The 19,185-nt window shown below is 37.6% G+C and overlaps 1 protein-coding gene across 1 annotated transcript in view; it reads left to right on the top strand.

Moving 5' to 3' along the window:
- Nucleotides 1–12,950, top strand: part of LANCL3 (LanC like family member 3) — a 31,538-nt gene extending 18,588 nt beyond the window's left edge. Inside the window, exons 2-5 of the mRNA XM_062574119.1 lie at nt 7,587–7,710; nt 9,197–9,394; nt 11,365–11,572; nt 12,699–12,950. Of these exons, the coding sequence (XP_062430103.1) occupies nt 7,587–7,710; nt 9,197–9,394; nt 11,365–11,572; nt 12,699–12,858 (690 nt within the window). The 3' untranslated portion in view covers nt 12,859–12,950. The remainder of the gene's footprint in view (nt 1–7,586; nt 7,711–9,196; nt 9,395–11,364; nt 11,573–12,698) is intronic.
- The last annotated feature ends 6,235 nt before the right edge of the window (nt 12,951–19,185 follow it).

The raw sequence follows: 19,185 nt of genomic DNA, 5'->3' as shown, positions 1-19,185 counted from the left end.
TCCCTATCCTGTACTTTTTATTTATTGTATCACATAGTTTATTTAATTGTAATCTTTTTATTTTCCTTTTCCTTGATCTCACTTGAGCAATTTAATTAGTGTTGTTGAAACAAGTGCAGCTTTAATAACATATACGATTGCTGCATGAAAATGGTGTGTATGACACCCTGGACATAGATACAGGAATCTGAGTGACCGTACAAGCTTCATGCAGTAATTCAGTCACAGACATACTACTGTAAAGAGTGCAGTAGAAAAGCATGTAACCATACAAATATGCTTTGTGTAAGCTGCTTACTGTTTTTTCCAGGCCAGTACCAGACTAAATTTGTGTGTAGACTGTTCTCCTCAGTCACAGATAATTAGCACAGACCACGGCGCTCTTTTATTCTTCATCTTCTTTCTCCTATCTCTCCTTTTCTTCTCTCCCAGGACCAGTTATACCAACCAGTCTCTGTTCCGTGGCACCTTTTCCAGTGTAATTCTGATTGCTATCTTTCAAATGAGCACTCAGTTGTCTCTTCCCGGTCAAGGAAAGAAACACTAGAGCTAGCTAACTGCAGAGCACAGAGCCTCTGAAATATCACTACAATTGTGAAGTTTTGTAAAGTCAGATGCCAGAAATGATGCACTATGTTGTTGTCCCATGTTCTTCCTTAACAAATTGATGTTTTCCAAGGAGAAAACATCTGAAAACAACTGTCTAAGTTGCCATAGCAATGATAGTGTCCAATTAATCTGGACTTGAATCAATTTTGAGTTAAGAGTAAGGGCATTGCCATGGCTTCTGCAAAGTTTGGGAATGTTCTGCCATCAATGTTACAAAATTTTAAGCTGTTGAACGAGGATCATATCTCATGAATCTTCTCTCCTTCAATGGTAGTGCTGGAAGAAGGGGTAATGGTGCTTATGCATAGGTTACAACCACTCCACACACCAGACCAGCTCTGCTACAACAAGAAATGTCTGTGGAGCAGATGAGGGTATGGATTCACTTCAAATGAGCCAGCAGACCTGCTGCTAAGGGGAAGTAAGCTAATCCAAAATACACGGGTAGAGCATATGTTGCTTGCTTGCCAGTGTAAGAGATGGGATGGGATCCTGGGGCAGCACAGCTACAACACGCTGGGCTGTCAGTTACTGAAAGCAGAGTACATCATGCCCAGCCTGGAAGATGTATGGACTTGTAATGAAAAATTGTCAGCAGCACCTCCAGAATGCAGACGGATAGATCTCCCATCAGGATATGACTGCTCTGTGGCTGCGGTTTTGGCATAAGTTCACTACAGGGCTTGTTTACTGATACACCTTCTGCATGAGGCTAAACTCAGTTGAAGGATTTCCCACTGATGAACAGGCTTTTACATGACTAATCTTCCTCCTGTCTGTGCACGGAGCATAGACAGAAGGAAAGCAGTTTCTATGCAGCACCAGTCTCTGCTCGTTTGTAGCTGTCATAAACTGCGGCGATGTCCAGAGGAGGCCTGCTTGACACACAGCAGTTCCAGAGAAGGGTTTGGATAGCAGACAGGTGACCACTGATATATGTGTTTTGGCCAGATCCCAGGATATGTTTCGCAGAAATGGCTCAGCCATGCTTTATGAGGATGACCAGTAATAAAAAAGAAGGAAAACAATTTTATTTGTTTGTTGAAAAAAAGTCTGGGTAGAATTCTGTAAGGTAGAAATAGTCCTCTCTAAGCAAGACTAGCTTTGTATCTTAGTTACTTGTAAATGTTATATTTGTACCATTTAAAATTATGCTAATTAATTCATCATCAGTAATTGCATTTGTCCTCCAAAATTAAATTCTTAGCTCTCTGCTCTGTGGTAACTTTAACCCTCTACTAGGTAGGACAGGACATGCGGGTGGGAGGCAGGCAGGTGATGGAGAATATGAAAGAGGTTTCATTTGAAAGCAATGCACCCCAGAGGTGGTAGCTCACTTCTGCCATGCTAGAACTTGTGCTCCTGATCTAGTCCACATTGCCCTTGCTGTTGACCAGCCCATCCAGCTGAATGGTGCTGAAGCTCTCAACAGACAGATCAATACCTGCTCAACAGTGTCAGTTGTCTGAGCTGTTCCAGTCTTAAATATGTTTCTTGATGTACTTCCTGCTTCACTTCTCCAGCGATGAAGAACTGGGGCTTGTGCTTCCCTACTCCCTTCAAGCAAAGAGGGAAGTAGTGATGAGACAGGGACCTTCTCTTTCCATCTCAAGATCTGGAAAGCCACGATATTAGAGCTAACCAGCTGCATCCAGTAAGCCACTGGTGCAGCTGAATGAGATGCTGGGATCTGTCATTAGCTGTCAGGGGAGGGATAGGAAAGAGTAACAGGGCATAGCCAAAGAGACTGATGATTTCCCTGTCTCTTCATTGACCCAAGATAGTGGCAGCCAGGAGAAAGGTTGGTTACTCTTTTTCCTTGAATCACTGCAATATTTAACCTGAGACACAGTGAATAAAGATGCTTATCCCACTTGGCCAACTCTGTAAAAGCACCAGCTGCTCTCAGAGAGCCACAGTAACAGTTGTGCTCCATCCATTTTTCCAAGACTTCATTTGAAGCTATGTCAAAAATTTTCGGCTTGTAAAGGACAATTTTAACAGCAGAAATTGATAATTTTAGTGCTATACAGTCTTGACAAGTGAGACCTGTGGAAATTTTGAACTTTATTAGCAATGATATGAGTGCTGTATTGTCAAAGATTGTAGTTAAGCAGCAATGATTGGGAATGAGCTGACATAATTATATTTGTAGTTTTACTGTGTCTGCACACCCATGTAGTTGTGTTAACATATAATTTGGGAAAGTATGCTCTCTAAAAAGTACTTGGCATGGTGGTGTTACAGCACGAAGCATATCATATTAGAAATGGTGTCATCACTAATTCAGGGACTAATTTTATTCCTTGAACAAAGTTTTCAGGAGAGTTAAAAAAAATTCCTCTAAGGGTGGACTTGACCCTGCCTGTAAGGAATGCAGCCTGCTGTACAATTGGAGCTGGGTTTCCTACTGAGCTGCAGCAGCATTACATCAATCAAACTGGAGTAATACTATGGAGAAGTAGGTCCCTGTGTCTTTGTACCTGCTGGTCTTCTGTGGTTTCAGGTTTTGAGATCCCATCAAACAAAAAATGGCCATGGCATTGCATAGAAAGGTGTCTGAATAATCCTAAACCCTGTTTTTTGGAGAAAAGGATCAAGCTTGAGAAACGAACTTAAATATCACGCAGTGCAGTAGGTTACCATTAAACTACCAAGCTGGCTTCAGCATCTTTCTGCTTGAGTCTACTGTCCTGCTGAACACAAAGATGTCTTTTAAAGCATTTTTTTTAATATTATACCTGATTCACAAGCTCCCTCTGCTGGACATCTCGAATATGAGACTAGTGACACAGCTTCCCTTAGGTTCTTCTAGGCTGACCCAATTTTTTCAGCTTATATTTGACACTCTATACAGCACTGCAAAAAGCCTCTGATCAGATTCATGTAAACGACTTTTTAGAAGTGCGTCAGGGAGAAGGTTGTTGTGTTAAATGTATATTCAGAAGATTTAATGTGCATAGAAGGCTTTCTCCATAATAATATAAGTGTTGCCTCCTAAAACGACTGATGCATCTATATGCAGAAAATGTATACGATATGCAGCTATAAGCAGATACTTAACACTCTGTAATGCCTTCTATTATATATGTAAAGGAAAGATTTGTTAGAAACAAATCTAAATCCCTAAACTAAAAGTTTACAGTCTACAGATCCAAACAATATAATATACAGCTTTATGTAGCCATGTTTTCCAAAAGGTAAATCATGACCCAAGGGATTAGTGCCAAGCGTTCAGAGGAGTGATGAAATATGGAAAATTTTACTGTAATATTTTACTGTAATAAGAAGCCAATAAGTGTGAGCTCTTCTGTTTCCTTTGCCTAATCCTCAAAGGCAAGCTAGTTGTCTGCAACTTTTGAAACATGTATACATGGCTTAACATTGTTATAATCAATATATTATGAACTCTCTCTTGGCAGATGAAAAGGAGCTGTGAAATTACTTACTTCCAGATTAACAGTGTCAGGCTGCAGAAGAATGCTGTCTAACAGCAAAAAAGCACAATGTTCTGTGATTATTATAGGCATAGCACTTCCTAGCTGATTTTTAACAGGGATTTACTGACTAAGGTACCTGGCTTAAATAATTCCCGAATATGTGGAATCCCTTAATGGAAGAAGGCACATAGTTTGAAGTGACACAAAAAGAAAATGGAAAAACTATAGAAAAAATCATAATGATGTCCTTGACTGTAGGTAGGGCTCCTAGACATCGACATAGTGCAAATACCAAGTATCGCCAACTCCTTAAGTGTTGTACTTAAAGTAGAAGATATATGGGAATGCAGCTGTCGCCAGAGTGAATGGGATGGCTTTCTAACAGCACACAACATCACTAGACAGTGATTTAAAACAGGAAATAATTCCACCAACCAACTGAAATGGAAATTGCAGGGGAAATATAAAATAAATGTCTTCTGAACTTGGATTTAGTGAGCACACTAAAGTGAACACTTCAATTACCATATGATAGGTATGTGGTATCTTTAAAAGTACAAAAAGAGTTGACTGAAAGAAAACTACCAACAGTATGAGATCTCTTGAAGTCACTAGTCTTTTGAATTAGTACTAACATAATAAAGAATAATTTTACCTACTGTGTAGCCAGTTCAAACAATATTAAACAAGTTTCTCAAATATACAGATATATCTCAAGCGTGACATTTTTTTCTGACTAGCATATTTTATTAATGGCTTTATTCTCCATTAGAGCATCTCATAGGTTGCACCGGAGGATGCAGTATCAGTATGCAATTTATCCTTTAAAAGCCTTTGGGTTGATCAGTGTCTTTCTTTGCTCTCTCTATTTAAACATAATGCTGCAGTAATTCCCAGGGGCAAGGAGGAATTGTGACTACAATGAAGTAAAAATGAGTGTTAGGTACTCAAGCAACTCTAGGTCTACTTTGTATTACCACGGTGAAACCGTTCTGTGGTTATAATAAATGTATTCTATGTTTTTAGCTGTTTTTAAAGACACTGTGATGGCGCATACAGAGACTACCTGTACTTCATATTTCTTGGCAAAATGAAAGAAAACTTAGGCAGTTTCAGCAGAGATTTTGTTGAAATGAAATGTAGCCAGTCAGTGGGGATCTGAAATGTGGTATCTAATAATTAACCCTTTGGAAAGCCACTAATAACCATGGTAAATGAAAGTCTCTATTCTCAGTGAACCAATTTCTAGAATAAGGAATAAATACAAATCTTTCATATTGAAGTGTTTTGGAAAACAGAGGCAGCAGCCCTACACTGGCTGTGGAGCAAGGTACTTGGTAAGAAATGTTTGGAGGCAGCACAGATGTCTGGAGTCAGAGCACGGTCTCAGCAGCCAGAGAGTGAAGGATGTTTTAAGAGACACAGATAATTTTCATTTCCATTTTCTCTTTACTAATCTGGAAATGCTTCAAGATGGGTTGATTTTAGTCATACATTTTAACTGTGATTTAAATTATCAAGCTAGAAACCTTGATTTAAATAATCAATTTTCAGTTAGCTTCGCATGTAGGCTTTTTTTTGCATTTTAGAAAAGAAGTGATATTTTTTCGCTGACATAATTTCTTTATGCCAACTGCAAGGATACACCATGTACACACTTAAGTAATCACAGAGCTTAAGCGTTCTACTTTCTATACTTATATTAAAAAGTGGTGAACAATGCATTTCTTTCTGGGTGACACTTCTTTACTCAGCAGTGTGCCAGGGTGGATTTTGGTAGAAATTGGAACCCATTTAAAATACACAAATACATTTTAAAGTGGTCATGAATTCAATTAAAAATTAAATATACGGAACATAAGAATAAGTTTATCAAAACATGGTTTGTATTGAAAGATAGTTGATTTATAAAATAGAGGAACCATAAAATACAGAAAATGAACTGATAATTTTTTTTCTAATCAGCATGGCTTTGCTTTTCAGAATTACAACTAGGAGATCTTACCCTTTGCATTTACTTTTAAAGGGTTACCTTACTAATCCTTTTACAAAGTATACAATTTGGAGGATTAGATCCAAAACTGCAAGACTGCAAAATCAGAACTTTAAAGAGAATGCATTATCTCCCACTATGTCTGTGATTTGCTCATTTGCTTCAAATTTAAACCATTCTTGTAAATTCAGTGATGCTAAAACAATTCATTTAAAATTACTGTAAAATGAGCGAAGTCTGCATCTTAACAACTTACTTACCTCTGTTTTAGGAAAATTACAGAACGTTAATCAAGATCAGAACTAGGTTATTCTCCAAATTGTGCAAGTATCATAGTCATTTGGAACAGCTAGAATGAAACATTGTTATCAGGAAGCAAGATAAGACAGGCAAAGAAGATTTTTCATTCATTATTTCTTGGTCAAGTTCTAAGTGATATTAATTATTCGTAGCATCTTTTATCTGCCAAATGAGTATATGGCTTATAATAAAGATTCCCTCCATATTTAATGCTAAAGGTATTTTTTAGTCATGAAGAAGTAATTGAAAGTCCACCGAAAATATAAGTTATAGCAAAAGGAATTATACTCAGAAATGTATTAAAGACATACTCTTGATGTTCCAGTTAGTTTTAGGACAATTATTTGTCTTATCAAGGATATTTATTCAGCCTTTTCCTTTTTTCTGCCTTATTTTGCCTTTTTTCTTTCTCAAGGCTCTTTTCATAATTTGAAATCTATGTTTTTTTTTCAAAATACTGCTGTCATACTGGCTTTCCCCTAAAGCCAAAGAAGCTGCTACAACTGACTGATTTTAATGACCGAGATATTGGTGGGCTCATTTAGATAGCTCATTTACGACTCCGTTAAAACTAAGGCAGTTCATCTTTTCATGATGAAGAAGCTCAACAAATGTAACTGGCCTCTGTTCGTACAAGTCCGTCTTCTGCTTCATTTTTGTTAGCATTTGCTCAAAGTAAGAATGCCTGATTTTTATATTAAGATGTTTCTGAACCCAAATATGTGGTGTTTATTTAGAATAAAACTCTACCCCTTCTTCCTTGCTTCGTCTTTCTTTCTTGTTTGGAAAAAAATCTGTGCTGTTCGGTATGTCCTGGTAAAGGCTGTAATATTTGCTTTTTTCCTAGGTCTGTCTCCTTTGTCTTTTCATAGTCTCTCTCCCTGCAGTCTCGAGGCTGCTGTTTTGCAGCTTGTCTGGTGCTCGTTGTCAGCTTCCATCAGGCTGAAATATCTCTGAGAAAGGAGGCAGTAGCTCGTAGTGGGCCTCCTTTCACCTCCTCTGTGCAGCTGGAGATTTGACACTGGCTTTCCTGAGATGGGATGAAACTCAGTTTTTGAGAAACATTATATAAATTTTCTGTGTTACGTAAGGGAATTTTAATAACAATGTATGGTATAGCATGCTCCTAATACTAAAGGCAGTACTTTGTCTTGTGCACTAGGGAAAAAACAGAGGTCTGAAAAATGTCGGAAAAAGAAAACCGTTATAACAGACTTGGTGTTTGTTTTGGTGTTTCTGTTTAGGTGTTGACTGCAGCACAGATAAAATCGATTTGCCTGGCCATATTAGAATCCGGAAAGCAATATGCAGTGAAGAAGAGGAAACCATTCCCGCTCATGTACTCCTACTATGGAACAGAGTATCTGGGTGAGTAGAAAACACCGACTGCTGTGTAAGTGATGCAGTGCTCAGATGCTGAGGCAATGAACACTTCAGAGATAAAATATATAAAACATGCAGTGTGGGATTTCTTCCCACTGAGTTGGGACCTTTTCCTTTCCTCAGAGTAGTGTTTCTAGCTATGAATTTATCATTCCTGAGTCTGTGTGTGTGGGGAGGGCAGGAGGGAAATGTTTTATTTTCATTATTTTAAAATAAGGTAATTGAACCTTTAAACTTCTCAGTCAGTCTCCAGTTTGGGTCTAGCCATGATTGACATTATTCCTCTGCAGCTATGTCAACTGGTTTAATGGGACGCAATCGGCTCCAGCTGAAACAAATCTAGCAGCAAATGTGAAATGTGCCTGCAGCTTTCTTTAAGCCAGGGGAAGGCTTTAGCATCCCTTGTCTTCCAGCAAGCCCTCCTAGTTTGCAATTGCAACTTCAGCCTGGTATCACAGCTTGCCTCCTGAATCTGGAAAGAGGGCTGGGGAGCAGGTGGGAAGGGGTGGTTCTGAAATGCCCTGGGGGAGACAAGAGGTGCTGGCCCTGCACCTGGGCCACAGGGGCAGCTTCAGACTCTCTTCTCCTTTCTGTCTTGGTAATCTGCCCTTGCTAGGTGGAGGCAGTGAGAAGTGCTGGTGCCCGTGCCTTTCCAGAGAAGGTCACCAGAGAGACTTGTTAAGGGAAGTACTTTATAAGCTGATGTTGCCATGCTGGAACTTGCAGAGCATTTCTGGCTGTAGCAATGCATCTTTCTTCTTCTTCATTTTTTTTCCTCTTTCTTTTCCTTAGTCCTGTTTGAAAACAGGGCTCAAACTGATCAGCCCCCACCTGCCAGGAGCTCGTTTGAGGCAGCAGTGACAAGTCATTGAGCAGGTCCCTAGTGGGATCCTCGAGGTGCAGTATCACAGTGCAGGAGGTGTGAGATGGGTTTGCAGACATTAGTGAGGTCTTTGGCAGGAAAACGCACAGAGAAATCATAGTGTGATACTGCTCCACAGATACTGGCAGGTACAGACTATTCTTGCATTGAACTTCAGATTTCAGCTAACTGTTAACTCTGAATCAGTAAGTGGAAATATCTTTTATGGTCCAATTTCAATTTAGCTTCAACAAAGACCTCAGAATAATGGTTCAGTTTCAATTCTGTGCCTAGAAAATGACATACTGAAACATCTTCCAGTTTAGGCTCAGTTCAACTTCACACATCAAGTTTTAGTTGTACCATAGTGAGAGGAGACAAAAATCATATGAATTTTTGCCTAAGTTGGGGATTGGAAAAGACAGAAGTGGTAACAAATCATAGTGGCATGCACCTAAAATACTTCTATTTGAAGCACCATTGTAATTTGCCTAAAAAAGAAAAAGAGCCATGCATTGACAAGGAAATCATTCCCGAGAGCAGGATGCGATGAGATGGACGGAGGACCTAATCCTACCCTCTCTTTCTGACTGTTGCTATTCTTCACAGGTGCAGCGCATGGGCTTTCATCAATCCTTCAGATGTTACTCTCCTATTATGAGTACCTCCAGCCAGCAGACCAAGAGCTTGTATGGCAGAGCATTGACTTTCTTATGGACCAAGAACAAAACAGCAACTGGCCTCCTGAGCTGGGAGAGACAATTGAGCGGGAGAATGAGCTTGTTCACTGGTGTCACGGAGCTCCAGGTTCTTTTTCAAACTGATGCTATGAAATAGGCAGATGCTGATCATGTTGTTTTTCCACATTAGGTGATCCCATGTAGAAGATATGTCAGGTTAAATTTGACTGATTTTGACATTTTATGGGGAGCAGGCAAATAATTTTTTTTTCTTGCAGTTAGGAATGGTTTATTTCCATAATAAAAGCAGCTGGAAGGGCAGACATATCTTTTACTTTAAAAGCATATGTGATCATAGCTGAAGGAATTCTGTCTGGTGATCTGGTTGTAATGCTCAGCACTGTCATACAGAAAAGGCATGATCCATCTGTTCTACGCTCTTGCTCCCTTCAGTGAGCCTCTGAAGAATGGTACAGATGAGCTGGAAGACAGCATGTGGTTGGAGAAGCAGTTGTATACAAAACAACACAGATGCAGATACAGCTGTGAGTTTTGGGAGGCCTTCAGAAGAGTTTTTTCCCCCCTTACCAAAATTCAAGTGTAAGCCTGCAGTTATTACATAGATAATGCACAAATCAGACTCTGAAGAAGAGGCTGCACTAGCATGAGTCTTTTTTCTGGAACTCGCCCATATACAACTGCTTTTAAGACAGGAGGAGAGTTCTTAGTTTGGGTTCATGAATCAAGGATGATGTTTGTCAGCTCAAAATCTAATCCTATAGACTTGTGATTTTGGCAAGTAGTGCTGTATATTGAAATCGCTGTTTTGCCACTGGGCAGAATTTTGTAGCTAACAAGTCATTGATTCTGTAATGTGAACCTAATAGGTTACAGGAAAGCTGGTTCCTGCATTACTTTTAAAGATGTTCTACTTAAATTACAAAAAATAAATCATAATTAACATCCCCCTAATTATGCATTTTGCTGATGCCTTATCTTTTTGTTGGTATGATTAAGGAACAAACTTCTTCCTGTTACGCTCTGACAAAGTGAATTGAAAACAGCTTTTGTTTATCAACCTTTTTTTTTATTTTTAAGAGAAGGAAACTTAACTTCTGTGTGAGGGCTCGCCTAGTGATGAAATCTGTGGGGAGGATGCACTGCTTGTCCTAGTATCTTTGACTTGGGTTTAAGTATTATTGGAGACTTAGCAATGAGACTGAACCAAGGTGATAAAATCCCAGAGGCCATAAAGAAGTTATTTTAGGAGACATTTTAGAGGCATCTAAATTTTTTAATTGTTATTGTTCTCTCCCAGAAAGTTTACTCTGTTCTACAACTGTTCCTGGGTAATAAAACTCGTGTAGTTTACAAAAACATTTTCCAGCTACTTCAGTGTGTGTTCAGACCGCAAGCAAGCTATTCTAAACATTTCCTAAGGGGCTCAATTGGGTTGTATGTCATATGATTATTTTAATGTTACCATGAACACAGTTGTGCACTTTTGTTTTGAAGATTATGATTAATATATTTGAATCCTTTCTAAAAGTAAGAAGTCTTCATACAGAAGTCAGCACTCATAACTGTTCATAAATAGAATAAAGTGTCATTTGCCCCGCTGAAAAGAGGACAAATTTCTTTTTTTCACTCCATGAGAAATTGTGTCTGTTGCTAATGTAAGAAATGACATTACCCATCTTTGTGGCTCTGTTAGTGTAAATAAGTGAGGGAACAGGAATTCAAAACCAATAGAAGACAGTGTTAAGAGCTTACTGTTTTAAAGGCAAAAATGCAACTCCTGTTTTAAATTGCTGAAAGACTGGGAATGTTATAGTAAACCCTGAAATTAAGTAAGTAATCATTGAGAAGATTGAAAGTGGTGTTGTCAAAGGTAGTGGCTAAGTATATCTTACCGTATGCTTTTAGTGTTCCAGATAGCATCCCCCCATATCTAGCATATAGACATGTAATGCAGAAATGTGTATAGATCATGAGACTGCTCTTTTTTTATATATATTAATCTTGCATTTTATTATGCATTCTTCTAAGGCTTTGGCTGTACTTACTATAAAGGAGAATTTCTCTGCTATTTTCTAGGCATTGCATATCTGTTTGCCAAAGCTTACCTGGTTTCCAAGAAGCCTCAATATCTGGACACTTGCATCCGCTGTGGAGAGCTAACTTGGCAGAAAGGCCTGTTGAAGAAGGGACCAGGAATCTGCCATGGCGTGGCTGGTAGTGCCTATGTGTTCCTGCTTCTATATAGGCTCACTGGGAACTCCAAATACATTTACAGGGCACAAAGGTTAGCATTCCTGTTCTGCTGGATGTAGGGCAGTAATACAAAGTTTCAAGGATATTTGGGAGGCTGCTTAGAGTCTGTGATCACAACCCTCTGATGTAACTTGTGTGTTTAAACCTCCAATACGATTCTGTTTCTTGAAGGTTGTGTCCATGTCCTGGGGCAAATGCACTTTGTAGAGTGCCCTGAAGTTGTGGTTCAAGGTTGCCCAGAGTTTAATTTGAGTTCACCTTGGCTCCGCTCCTGCCTACAAGCCTGGGATTCTTTCTAAAGGAAATCTGGGTGGGTGGGAAGGAGTACCTCTAGGTCTCATCATGACATGAGGTCAAAAACCAGCCAAGTTGCATAGCAAAGTCCAGCAGCAGGATAAAATGAGATATTGTTTATTATATTGATTTGTTCTGATTTTTCAGAGCATTTGACACTATACCTACAAAAGCAGAAAAAAAGTTTAAGACCATCTTTGCTCTGTATAAACACAGATCTCACTCCCAGCTTTAACTAGTTTGACATTGCGCTGCTCAGCTTACTTCAGTGGAGTTAATTCCATTTTGTCCTGATGCAAGAAAGTACAGCCAGCTGATAATTTTGTCACATTGCTTTAATTGTCACATATCTTTAATTTATATTTCTGTGATTTCCTTCACATCTTCAGAATGATGGTATTCATTGTTTATCACTGTTTTCCTTATAGCATAGAATAATGAGAGGAAATGGTATGGTAATTAGGGAGACTTATTTTCAGCCAATTGTTTTGTAGTAAGAGCATTTCATTTGTTTAGTTATTTCAGCATTACAGAATTTGTTGCATCAATACAAAACACTGCCTGAAGCACACTAAAATATTAATCAGCCTGAAAGTTATTAAAAAGTATTTGTTTAATGAGATATAGAGAAAGAGCAAAAATGTATAGCTCTTAAAGAAGCAAAGGTTCTGCTCTTCTTGATCTAATGGATGTCAGTTTAGTATGGAAAACAGCATAAAATTTACAGATGAAGTTAAATAACAAACATCCTATTTTTTTTTAATTGTTGAATAGTATTAAAATGATGCTTTCAAACAACAAGTAAGCAGATATACAGGAACACCAAATAATAAAAAGCTTTCTTTTGTTTTTCTGTTTCTTAGGTTTGCAGAGTTCTTATTTACAGAAGAATTTAAGGCTGGTTCCCGGGCATTAGAAAGTGTGTATAGTCTGTTTGAAGGCTTCTCGGGGACTGTGTGTTTCCTGACTGACTTGCTGCAACCCAACCAAGCCGAGTTCCCCCTCTTCAGTGTCTTTGTCTAGAGAACAACATGCTGCAAGTCCACGGCCTCATGGCTATGGGAGAGGGCATGTGCAGTTTCACTTATCTGTCAAGAGAGGTTCTTTACAAAACAAGCCAGTGGTACCACTAATGCTAGCCTTAATGTAGCTGGGAGTCTGGTGAAACAGTAAATATACTGGGGCTTTGGGAGGGAAGTGTGAGATTTGCGGGGGGAGGTTCACTGGAAAAAAAAAGGGGGGGAATAACTGATGGGGGTAGATATTTAGCTGTAATAAGAAGCAAAATCTAATTATTCAAGTGAGAGAGAAAAAGGCATTATCAAACTCATAATGTGGTGATTACACAAGAAAAAAAGGCAAGCTAGAATTACAGGGACATGCAAAATAAAAACAAAAGTGACCTATACAGTACGTTTTAAAAAGAGACCTGAAGAAACAAGTCTTTACACAGCAATGCACTTATAGAGGAGGGTGGCCTCAATATGTCACTACACTGCACAAAGGCAAAACCTGGGAAGTTTTACATAAACTACATTTACTAGCACTAGAAACCTATTAAAAATACTTATATCTTGGAGCTCTTTCATCTTCATATGCATATAATGGTAGTTGTATAGCTATATGTTCAGTCTGCAGTTTCACAGGTTCATTTCAGCTAGTGGGGTTTCCTGCGTGTAAATGAGAACTGAATTTGACCTTTCCTTTCAGAGCTCAGTTTGTGGTGAGGAGCTGGTCTCCTTATTGATTTACTGTAGAAGTATCGCTTCTTACCAATACCTTCTCTTTCAGAGGGAAGATGAATAGAGCCATGTAGAAGACTTAGATCGGAAAGTTTTGTAGCAAAGATACAGCAGGCAGATGCTTTCTTCCCAGTACAGCATTGCTAGATAAAGATCATTTTGTAATACAAAAACTTCCTTTAAATATTAAATTCCTGTAGCAGGATTACTGAATACTAATATACAGATTTCAGAGAATGGAAAAAAATCTTCCTGATGAATTGCACACTACAAACCCTGCAAATTGAATGAAAACTTTTGATGGCGTACAAAGCTTAAGAAAATCCTGATAAAACTCAAAATTGCTTCTTTTCCTGGTTAACAAAATAATGTATATGCCCAAATGATTTGTAGCTGTCGAAATACATGGTTTGCTCAACACTAGTTGCACTAGCACTTAAGGTTGCAATTATATCCTATTTTTATATATATTATATATATATATATAATATGATAATTGAAAGCTAAAGAACATGCTAACATAGATCTGCACTCAGAAAGCTATAAAAGCAAATATCTGTATTTAAAATATATTTGACTATTTATTTATTTTTATTTCTACTGGAATACAATTACCTTTAAAGACATATTGCAAAGACTAGCAGGTCAAAAATTGCAGTTAGAGTGAAAAAATTTGACATACATGCACTGCCAAGCATTGCAATCGCTCTCCCTATATTCTCAGCTGGAGGAGATTCCAGCTTGCTTTATTTTAATTTTATTTTATTTTTAATGCCCAATCCATTAGAGATCCCACTTCATTTCAGTGGGCCTTGATCAGGCTGCAGAATGGAATCAGGTCTTGTAATCCTTCTACATTTTAATATGGTAATCCCATCCCTACTTGTGCCACTGTTATTTTAATAGGATGACTTGCCTTATTATGAGCTACAGATTAAGATTTTTGCTATTTAGTCTTGCATTCTGTAACTCCAGTTAGTCACTTCAGCCCAGAAGTAACAACATTTCATTGGTGAATGAAGCAGCACCGTTCTGTACCAGCCTGTCAAATACTTGGGAAACTTTTGACAAACCAAAATGTTAAAATTCAATATAAAGTTGTTACATGTTGTTTATTCTGTGGGATAAAAGATCTTTTAAGAAAGCCATTAATGTCACTTACTTCGTTATGGTGAGCAGGGAGATGTGAACATAGGAATACGTATTTCATGGGGAGCTATACATGCGAGGCTAAATCAGAAGTCAATGGGAATGCTCATATGCTTTGCACAGCGATATTTTAAGGCTCCTGTTAGATCACAGCAAAATCCATTTTCAGTAGCGCACATTCTAAGTCTATTTGGATTCTGATAGAGTTACTTGCTGTAATTTGGATGGCCAATATAGTTCCTAACTGGAACCTTTTTGAACAGATGACTAAGGAAGGTAAAACTTTTGGCCTATCCACTTTGTCCCTGTGGTCTGTAGCTTTTCACTCTAAACTGGAGGGTAACAATATTCAGCTAAAATGTACAAGTAATGTACTTGAGCCACAGCATTTAGGTAGCTATTCTAATTGTATTTTATTTTAAGACAGAGAAATGAGTTCTGTTGTGATTTGGATGCAAGGCTGTTGTAATCCTACATGCATTACAAATCATTTTATCTACAGAAGCATACTTAAAAAAGTAGTGTTTTGATAACTAAACAATCAGAAAAACTCCCAAACTTAAGCCTTTAAAGAATCTGTGCATATCAGCACAGTAATCATCACCTTTTGATTTTGTCTCCAGTGCTTACACTACAATTTTCTCTGAGCCACAACATTTAATTGTATCCAGTTAGTTATTTCTCAGGAGATGCTTGAAGAAGATCTTTGCCAAAACCTCAATAAATCTAGAGCACAATAGATAAATACAATAATTTAGATCCTGACCAAATCATGAGTGCTGATATTGTAACATACAAACCACTTGTATGTTAAAATGTACCATAATAGTTGTTGATAAGATCACTCTGCTTTGTTATGCTTAACTTTTAACAGTCATGTTTGTATTTGTCTTTTAATGTAATTCTTCATAAATGGCAGGAAACATGTTAAGAATTCAGCATCGGTCTTCTGGTGGTTTTCCCACTGTCTCTCTGTTGAATGAATTCCTTCTGATTTCCATTCAGAGAAGACTCTGATTTGCTCTGTGTTGTACTCTAAAGCACCAGCAAAATGATCTTCTCTTCTTCATGTACGTAATCTTTGACTTCATTTGATACAAATTCTGTGAGGAAGAAAACACTTCATGTGAGTAAGAGTTAGTGTATTCTTATCCATTCAATAATGAGAAAAGTGATGCAACTTCAAAACCCAGGTCTCATACATCGCTCTGCAAGTCTATGCAAGTTTGGCACTGACTTCAGCAAGAGCAGCATGCAAACCTTGTTTACTGACACTTAAGATATAAATAACTAACATAAAAATCTAGTCTCCTAGAATACATCTGATAAAATCTTGGAGTGTAACTATTCATCAGTTTTATCAGACAGCACATTTGGCACTTCAAGCTCATTCTTACTACTTCATTGCTTTTCTTACCTGACCTGGCTGCATTAAGGTGGTTATGTCTAGATGTGCTGTAGTCAGAGCTTCTGAATGCAGTGAAAATATACCCTTGGGCTCTTCTGAAAATGCTAACCATTACATGAATGTGGGGCTTTTATTATTATTATTATCTTTTTCCTCCTCTTAATCTTGTATCTGCTTTTTTTTTCCACTTGTACAATTTTAAGCATATGCTGTTCCAACCTTTATTTATTGCTTTTAAAACAGTCAGGAAAGCAACCTGAGTAGAGCACTTTCCAGTATGATAAAAAAATAAATAAAATAAGGTCCATTATGTTCCCTACTGCTCCAAGAAATCACTCATGCAACCTTTGCTAGCCATCCCCAGCTGGATGTTATTTCCTCCTGCTCCAGAATCAAGCCCTAATAGACTGAAAAATTGTATGCCCAAACACGTTCTGCCATGGTGGTGTGACAAAAGACTATGTTACCAGAACATTGAGAAGCCTCTTTCAAAGTGTAAAACATAAGTGTAAAACATAATCTTGTTTGCACATTAGTCTCTTTACTGTGTTTGGTTTCTAAAGTGTAGGCAATAGGAATTTAGGTGATATAATAGTGATTATGCTTTTAAAGCAAAGAGAATGCATTCGGTATTGGTGCTTTTTTGTGATATACTTGTGTTTGTGAGATGCTCTTTGTGAGTAAAGCTGTAGATTTACAAATCAGTTTAAGGAGCTATATACTATTTATAACTGCTAGTAGGTTTTCCACAGATTACTGTCATGGAGACTTTTGAAGGAAACTAGATCTGTAATGTCACGTTTAATTCAGGATTCAGGATTTCAGGATTTCATAGAGCCGATGCAACACATGTTTCAGCAACAGTACAGTTCTAACAAATATCTTATTTTTTTCTACCACTCACAACTTCTTAGGATCAGAATATATTTGTTTTGTGCTGCTTATTTAAATACCTGCTTTGTTTGCATCATGTTTCCTTCGGTTTCCCTCCTTTTCTTTCCCAATACTTCAGAAGGCTGAAGATGTAGGCCAGGTCTTCTGCTATTGAAAATAAGATGCATCAATTTCATTTAAGAAGGGTTGTCTGCTTATTTACATGAGATTTTTACACTCCCAGCTGGTCTCTTTTTCCCTGATAATGCCATTCCCACCTGCTTAGCAAAAATCAATATACAGTGTAAGAACTGTCACTGATGTTTTGCATCATTGGATGAAACACAAGAATGACTTTCCATGGATTATGTTCACTTCTCTAGTATCTCAATTCTAGTATGACAATCAAAAGTAATTGAGTAAAATCACTAAAAATCTCAAAGTATATATTTAAATAATTCTGGAAAATATGCACAAATGAATGCAAGTAAAATGATCATGCTTTTCACTGCTCTGTGTAATTAAATAATGCCACTTTGCTGTTCTAATATTCATTATATGGACATGCAGAGAATATGATAAAAATACAGATTCGTTTTTAAAATCCTATAGAAAAACTAAATGTGGGTAACTGATTTGTTCAGAAACATACACGTGAAATGTACAAATGGAAACTTTCCTAACCAATCAGATTTTTGTAGGTAAATCATTATTTGCATATACAGTTACACTGCATTTTTTCTGTAAACAATGCCCTATTTTAGCATATGCAGGCATTTTGAGAAAATATCCTTGTCACTTGTTTTAAAAAACTGACCTGTAACATCCATGGACAGAATGTATCTCTGAGGTATGCTATATAAATCTCAACTCTGGTAATCTTTTTCTACTACCTTGAACATCTACTGGCACGTGTACATTTTCTAATCTGTAGGAAAATTAGCATATCAGGACAAAGAACTGTTCTGTAGATGAGAAAGAGTATACTTCCTGTAAAGAACTACACAGTTGAGCAATTGTTGGCTAATATAATTGTTCAGAGTCTTCTGAGAAGACATTTGCATTTATACTTAAATGTCCTGGATTAGGTAGTAAGCAGCATTAATGCTAAATTGAAAATTTGTAAGATAATGACCAAAAATCTCATTATTAAAGGAAGAACATACTGCAAAGCCATAAGCCAGAAATGCTCAGGGCCCACAAAACAAAATAATTTAGAGATGTGAGTAGGCATTTTCCAAGAGACTAGCACGGAGTTTGCTTCGTTGCATAGATACTGGTACAGTATGCACTGTACTTAACAGGTTTCAGCTGCCTTGAACAACATTTCTTTGCCATTACAGTGAAGCCATCATAAGCACACTTGCTGAAAAAAATCTGCCTATGGAAGACTTGCATGTGGTTGAACCTACTGCAATCTCTTAATGGAATAAAAGTGATAAACACTATGAATGCTTACACAGTTGGAAAAAAAATCCAAAAAGCCAACATGCACAAACTTTTTGACCATACTTTGATCTATTAAAATGCCTGACTAACCTGTACTTTTGCTGATGTCACTGCTGCTCCTGTATGCTGTATATTTAAAATTTCACATCATGCTCTGAAAAAAGCCAATTCATAAGAAAAACAAACTGCTTTAAAATATGTAAAGCTGTATTTATCTTTAATATATACAAAGGAGTTCTTTGACTTTGTTCATGCCATGACTCAAATGGAAGGTGGAGGCAGTTAGGTCAATACAGCAATACCAATTAAATGGCAGAAAATCAATTAAAAACTTTTTTTGCATAGTAGTATAATGATACTTGAATAAAATATGTTGTAAAATGCAGTGATACTCATCAATAGCACTGCATGACTGTATCCCTCCCAAAAATTTCATATAGAAGTCCTGAAGTCAATTACATCCTGTACTGAGTGTAAAGTGAATCCTATTCAAGCATTTATTTCTACTTCATACAGAAGAGTAATACCATGTAACCTGCAAATGAACTCAGCTTCTGTCTACATTATAAGGAACACAAATGAGAGAAGAAAGACTTCCTCTAACAATGGTCCATTTTTTCCACTGATTTGGTCTTGAGCACTCATTTGAAGGGCCTGATCTACCACCCACCCCGAACGGTGAATCTCCATTAGACTTCAGGGGGTGCAAGGTCAGCCCCTCCAACCTGT

Source organism: Rhea pennata, chromosome 1 (genome assembly GCF_028389875.1).
Source record: "Rhea pennata isolate bPtePen1 chromosome 1, bPtePen1.pri, whole genome shotgun sequence".
Classification (NCBI taxonomy): domain Eukaryota; kingdom Metazoa; phylum Chordata; class Aves; order Rheiformes; family Rheidae; genus Rhea; species Rhea pennata.
The sequence above is the reverse complement of the archived record's forward strand: the minus strand, read 5'-3'. Positions and strand labels throughout refer to the sequence as shown.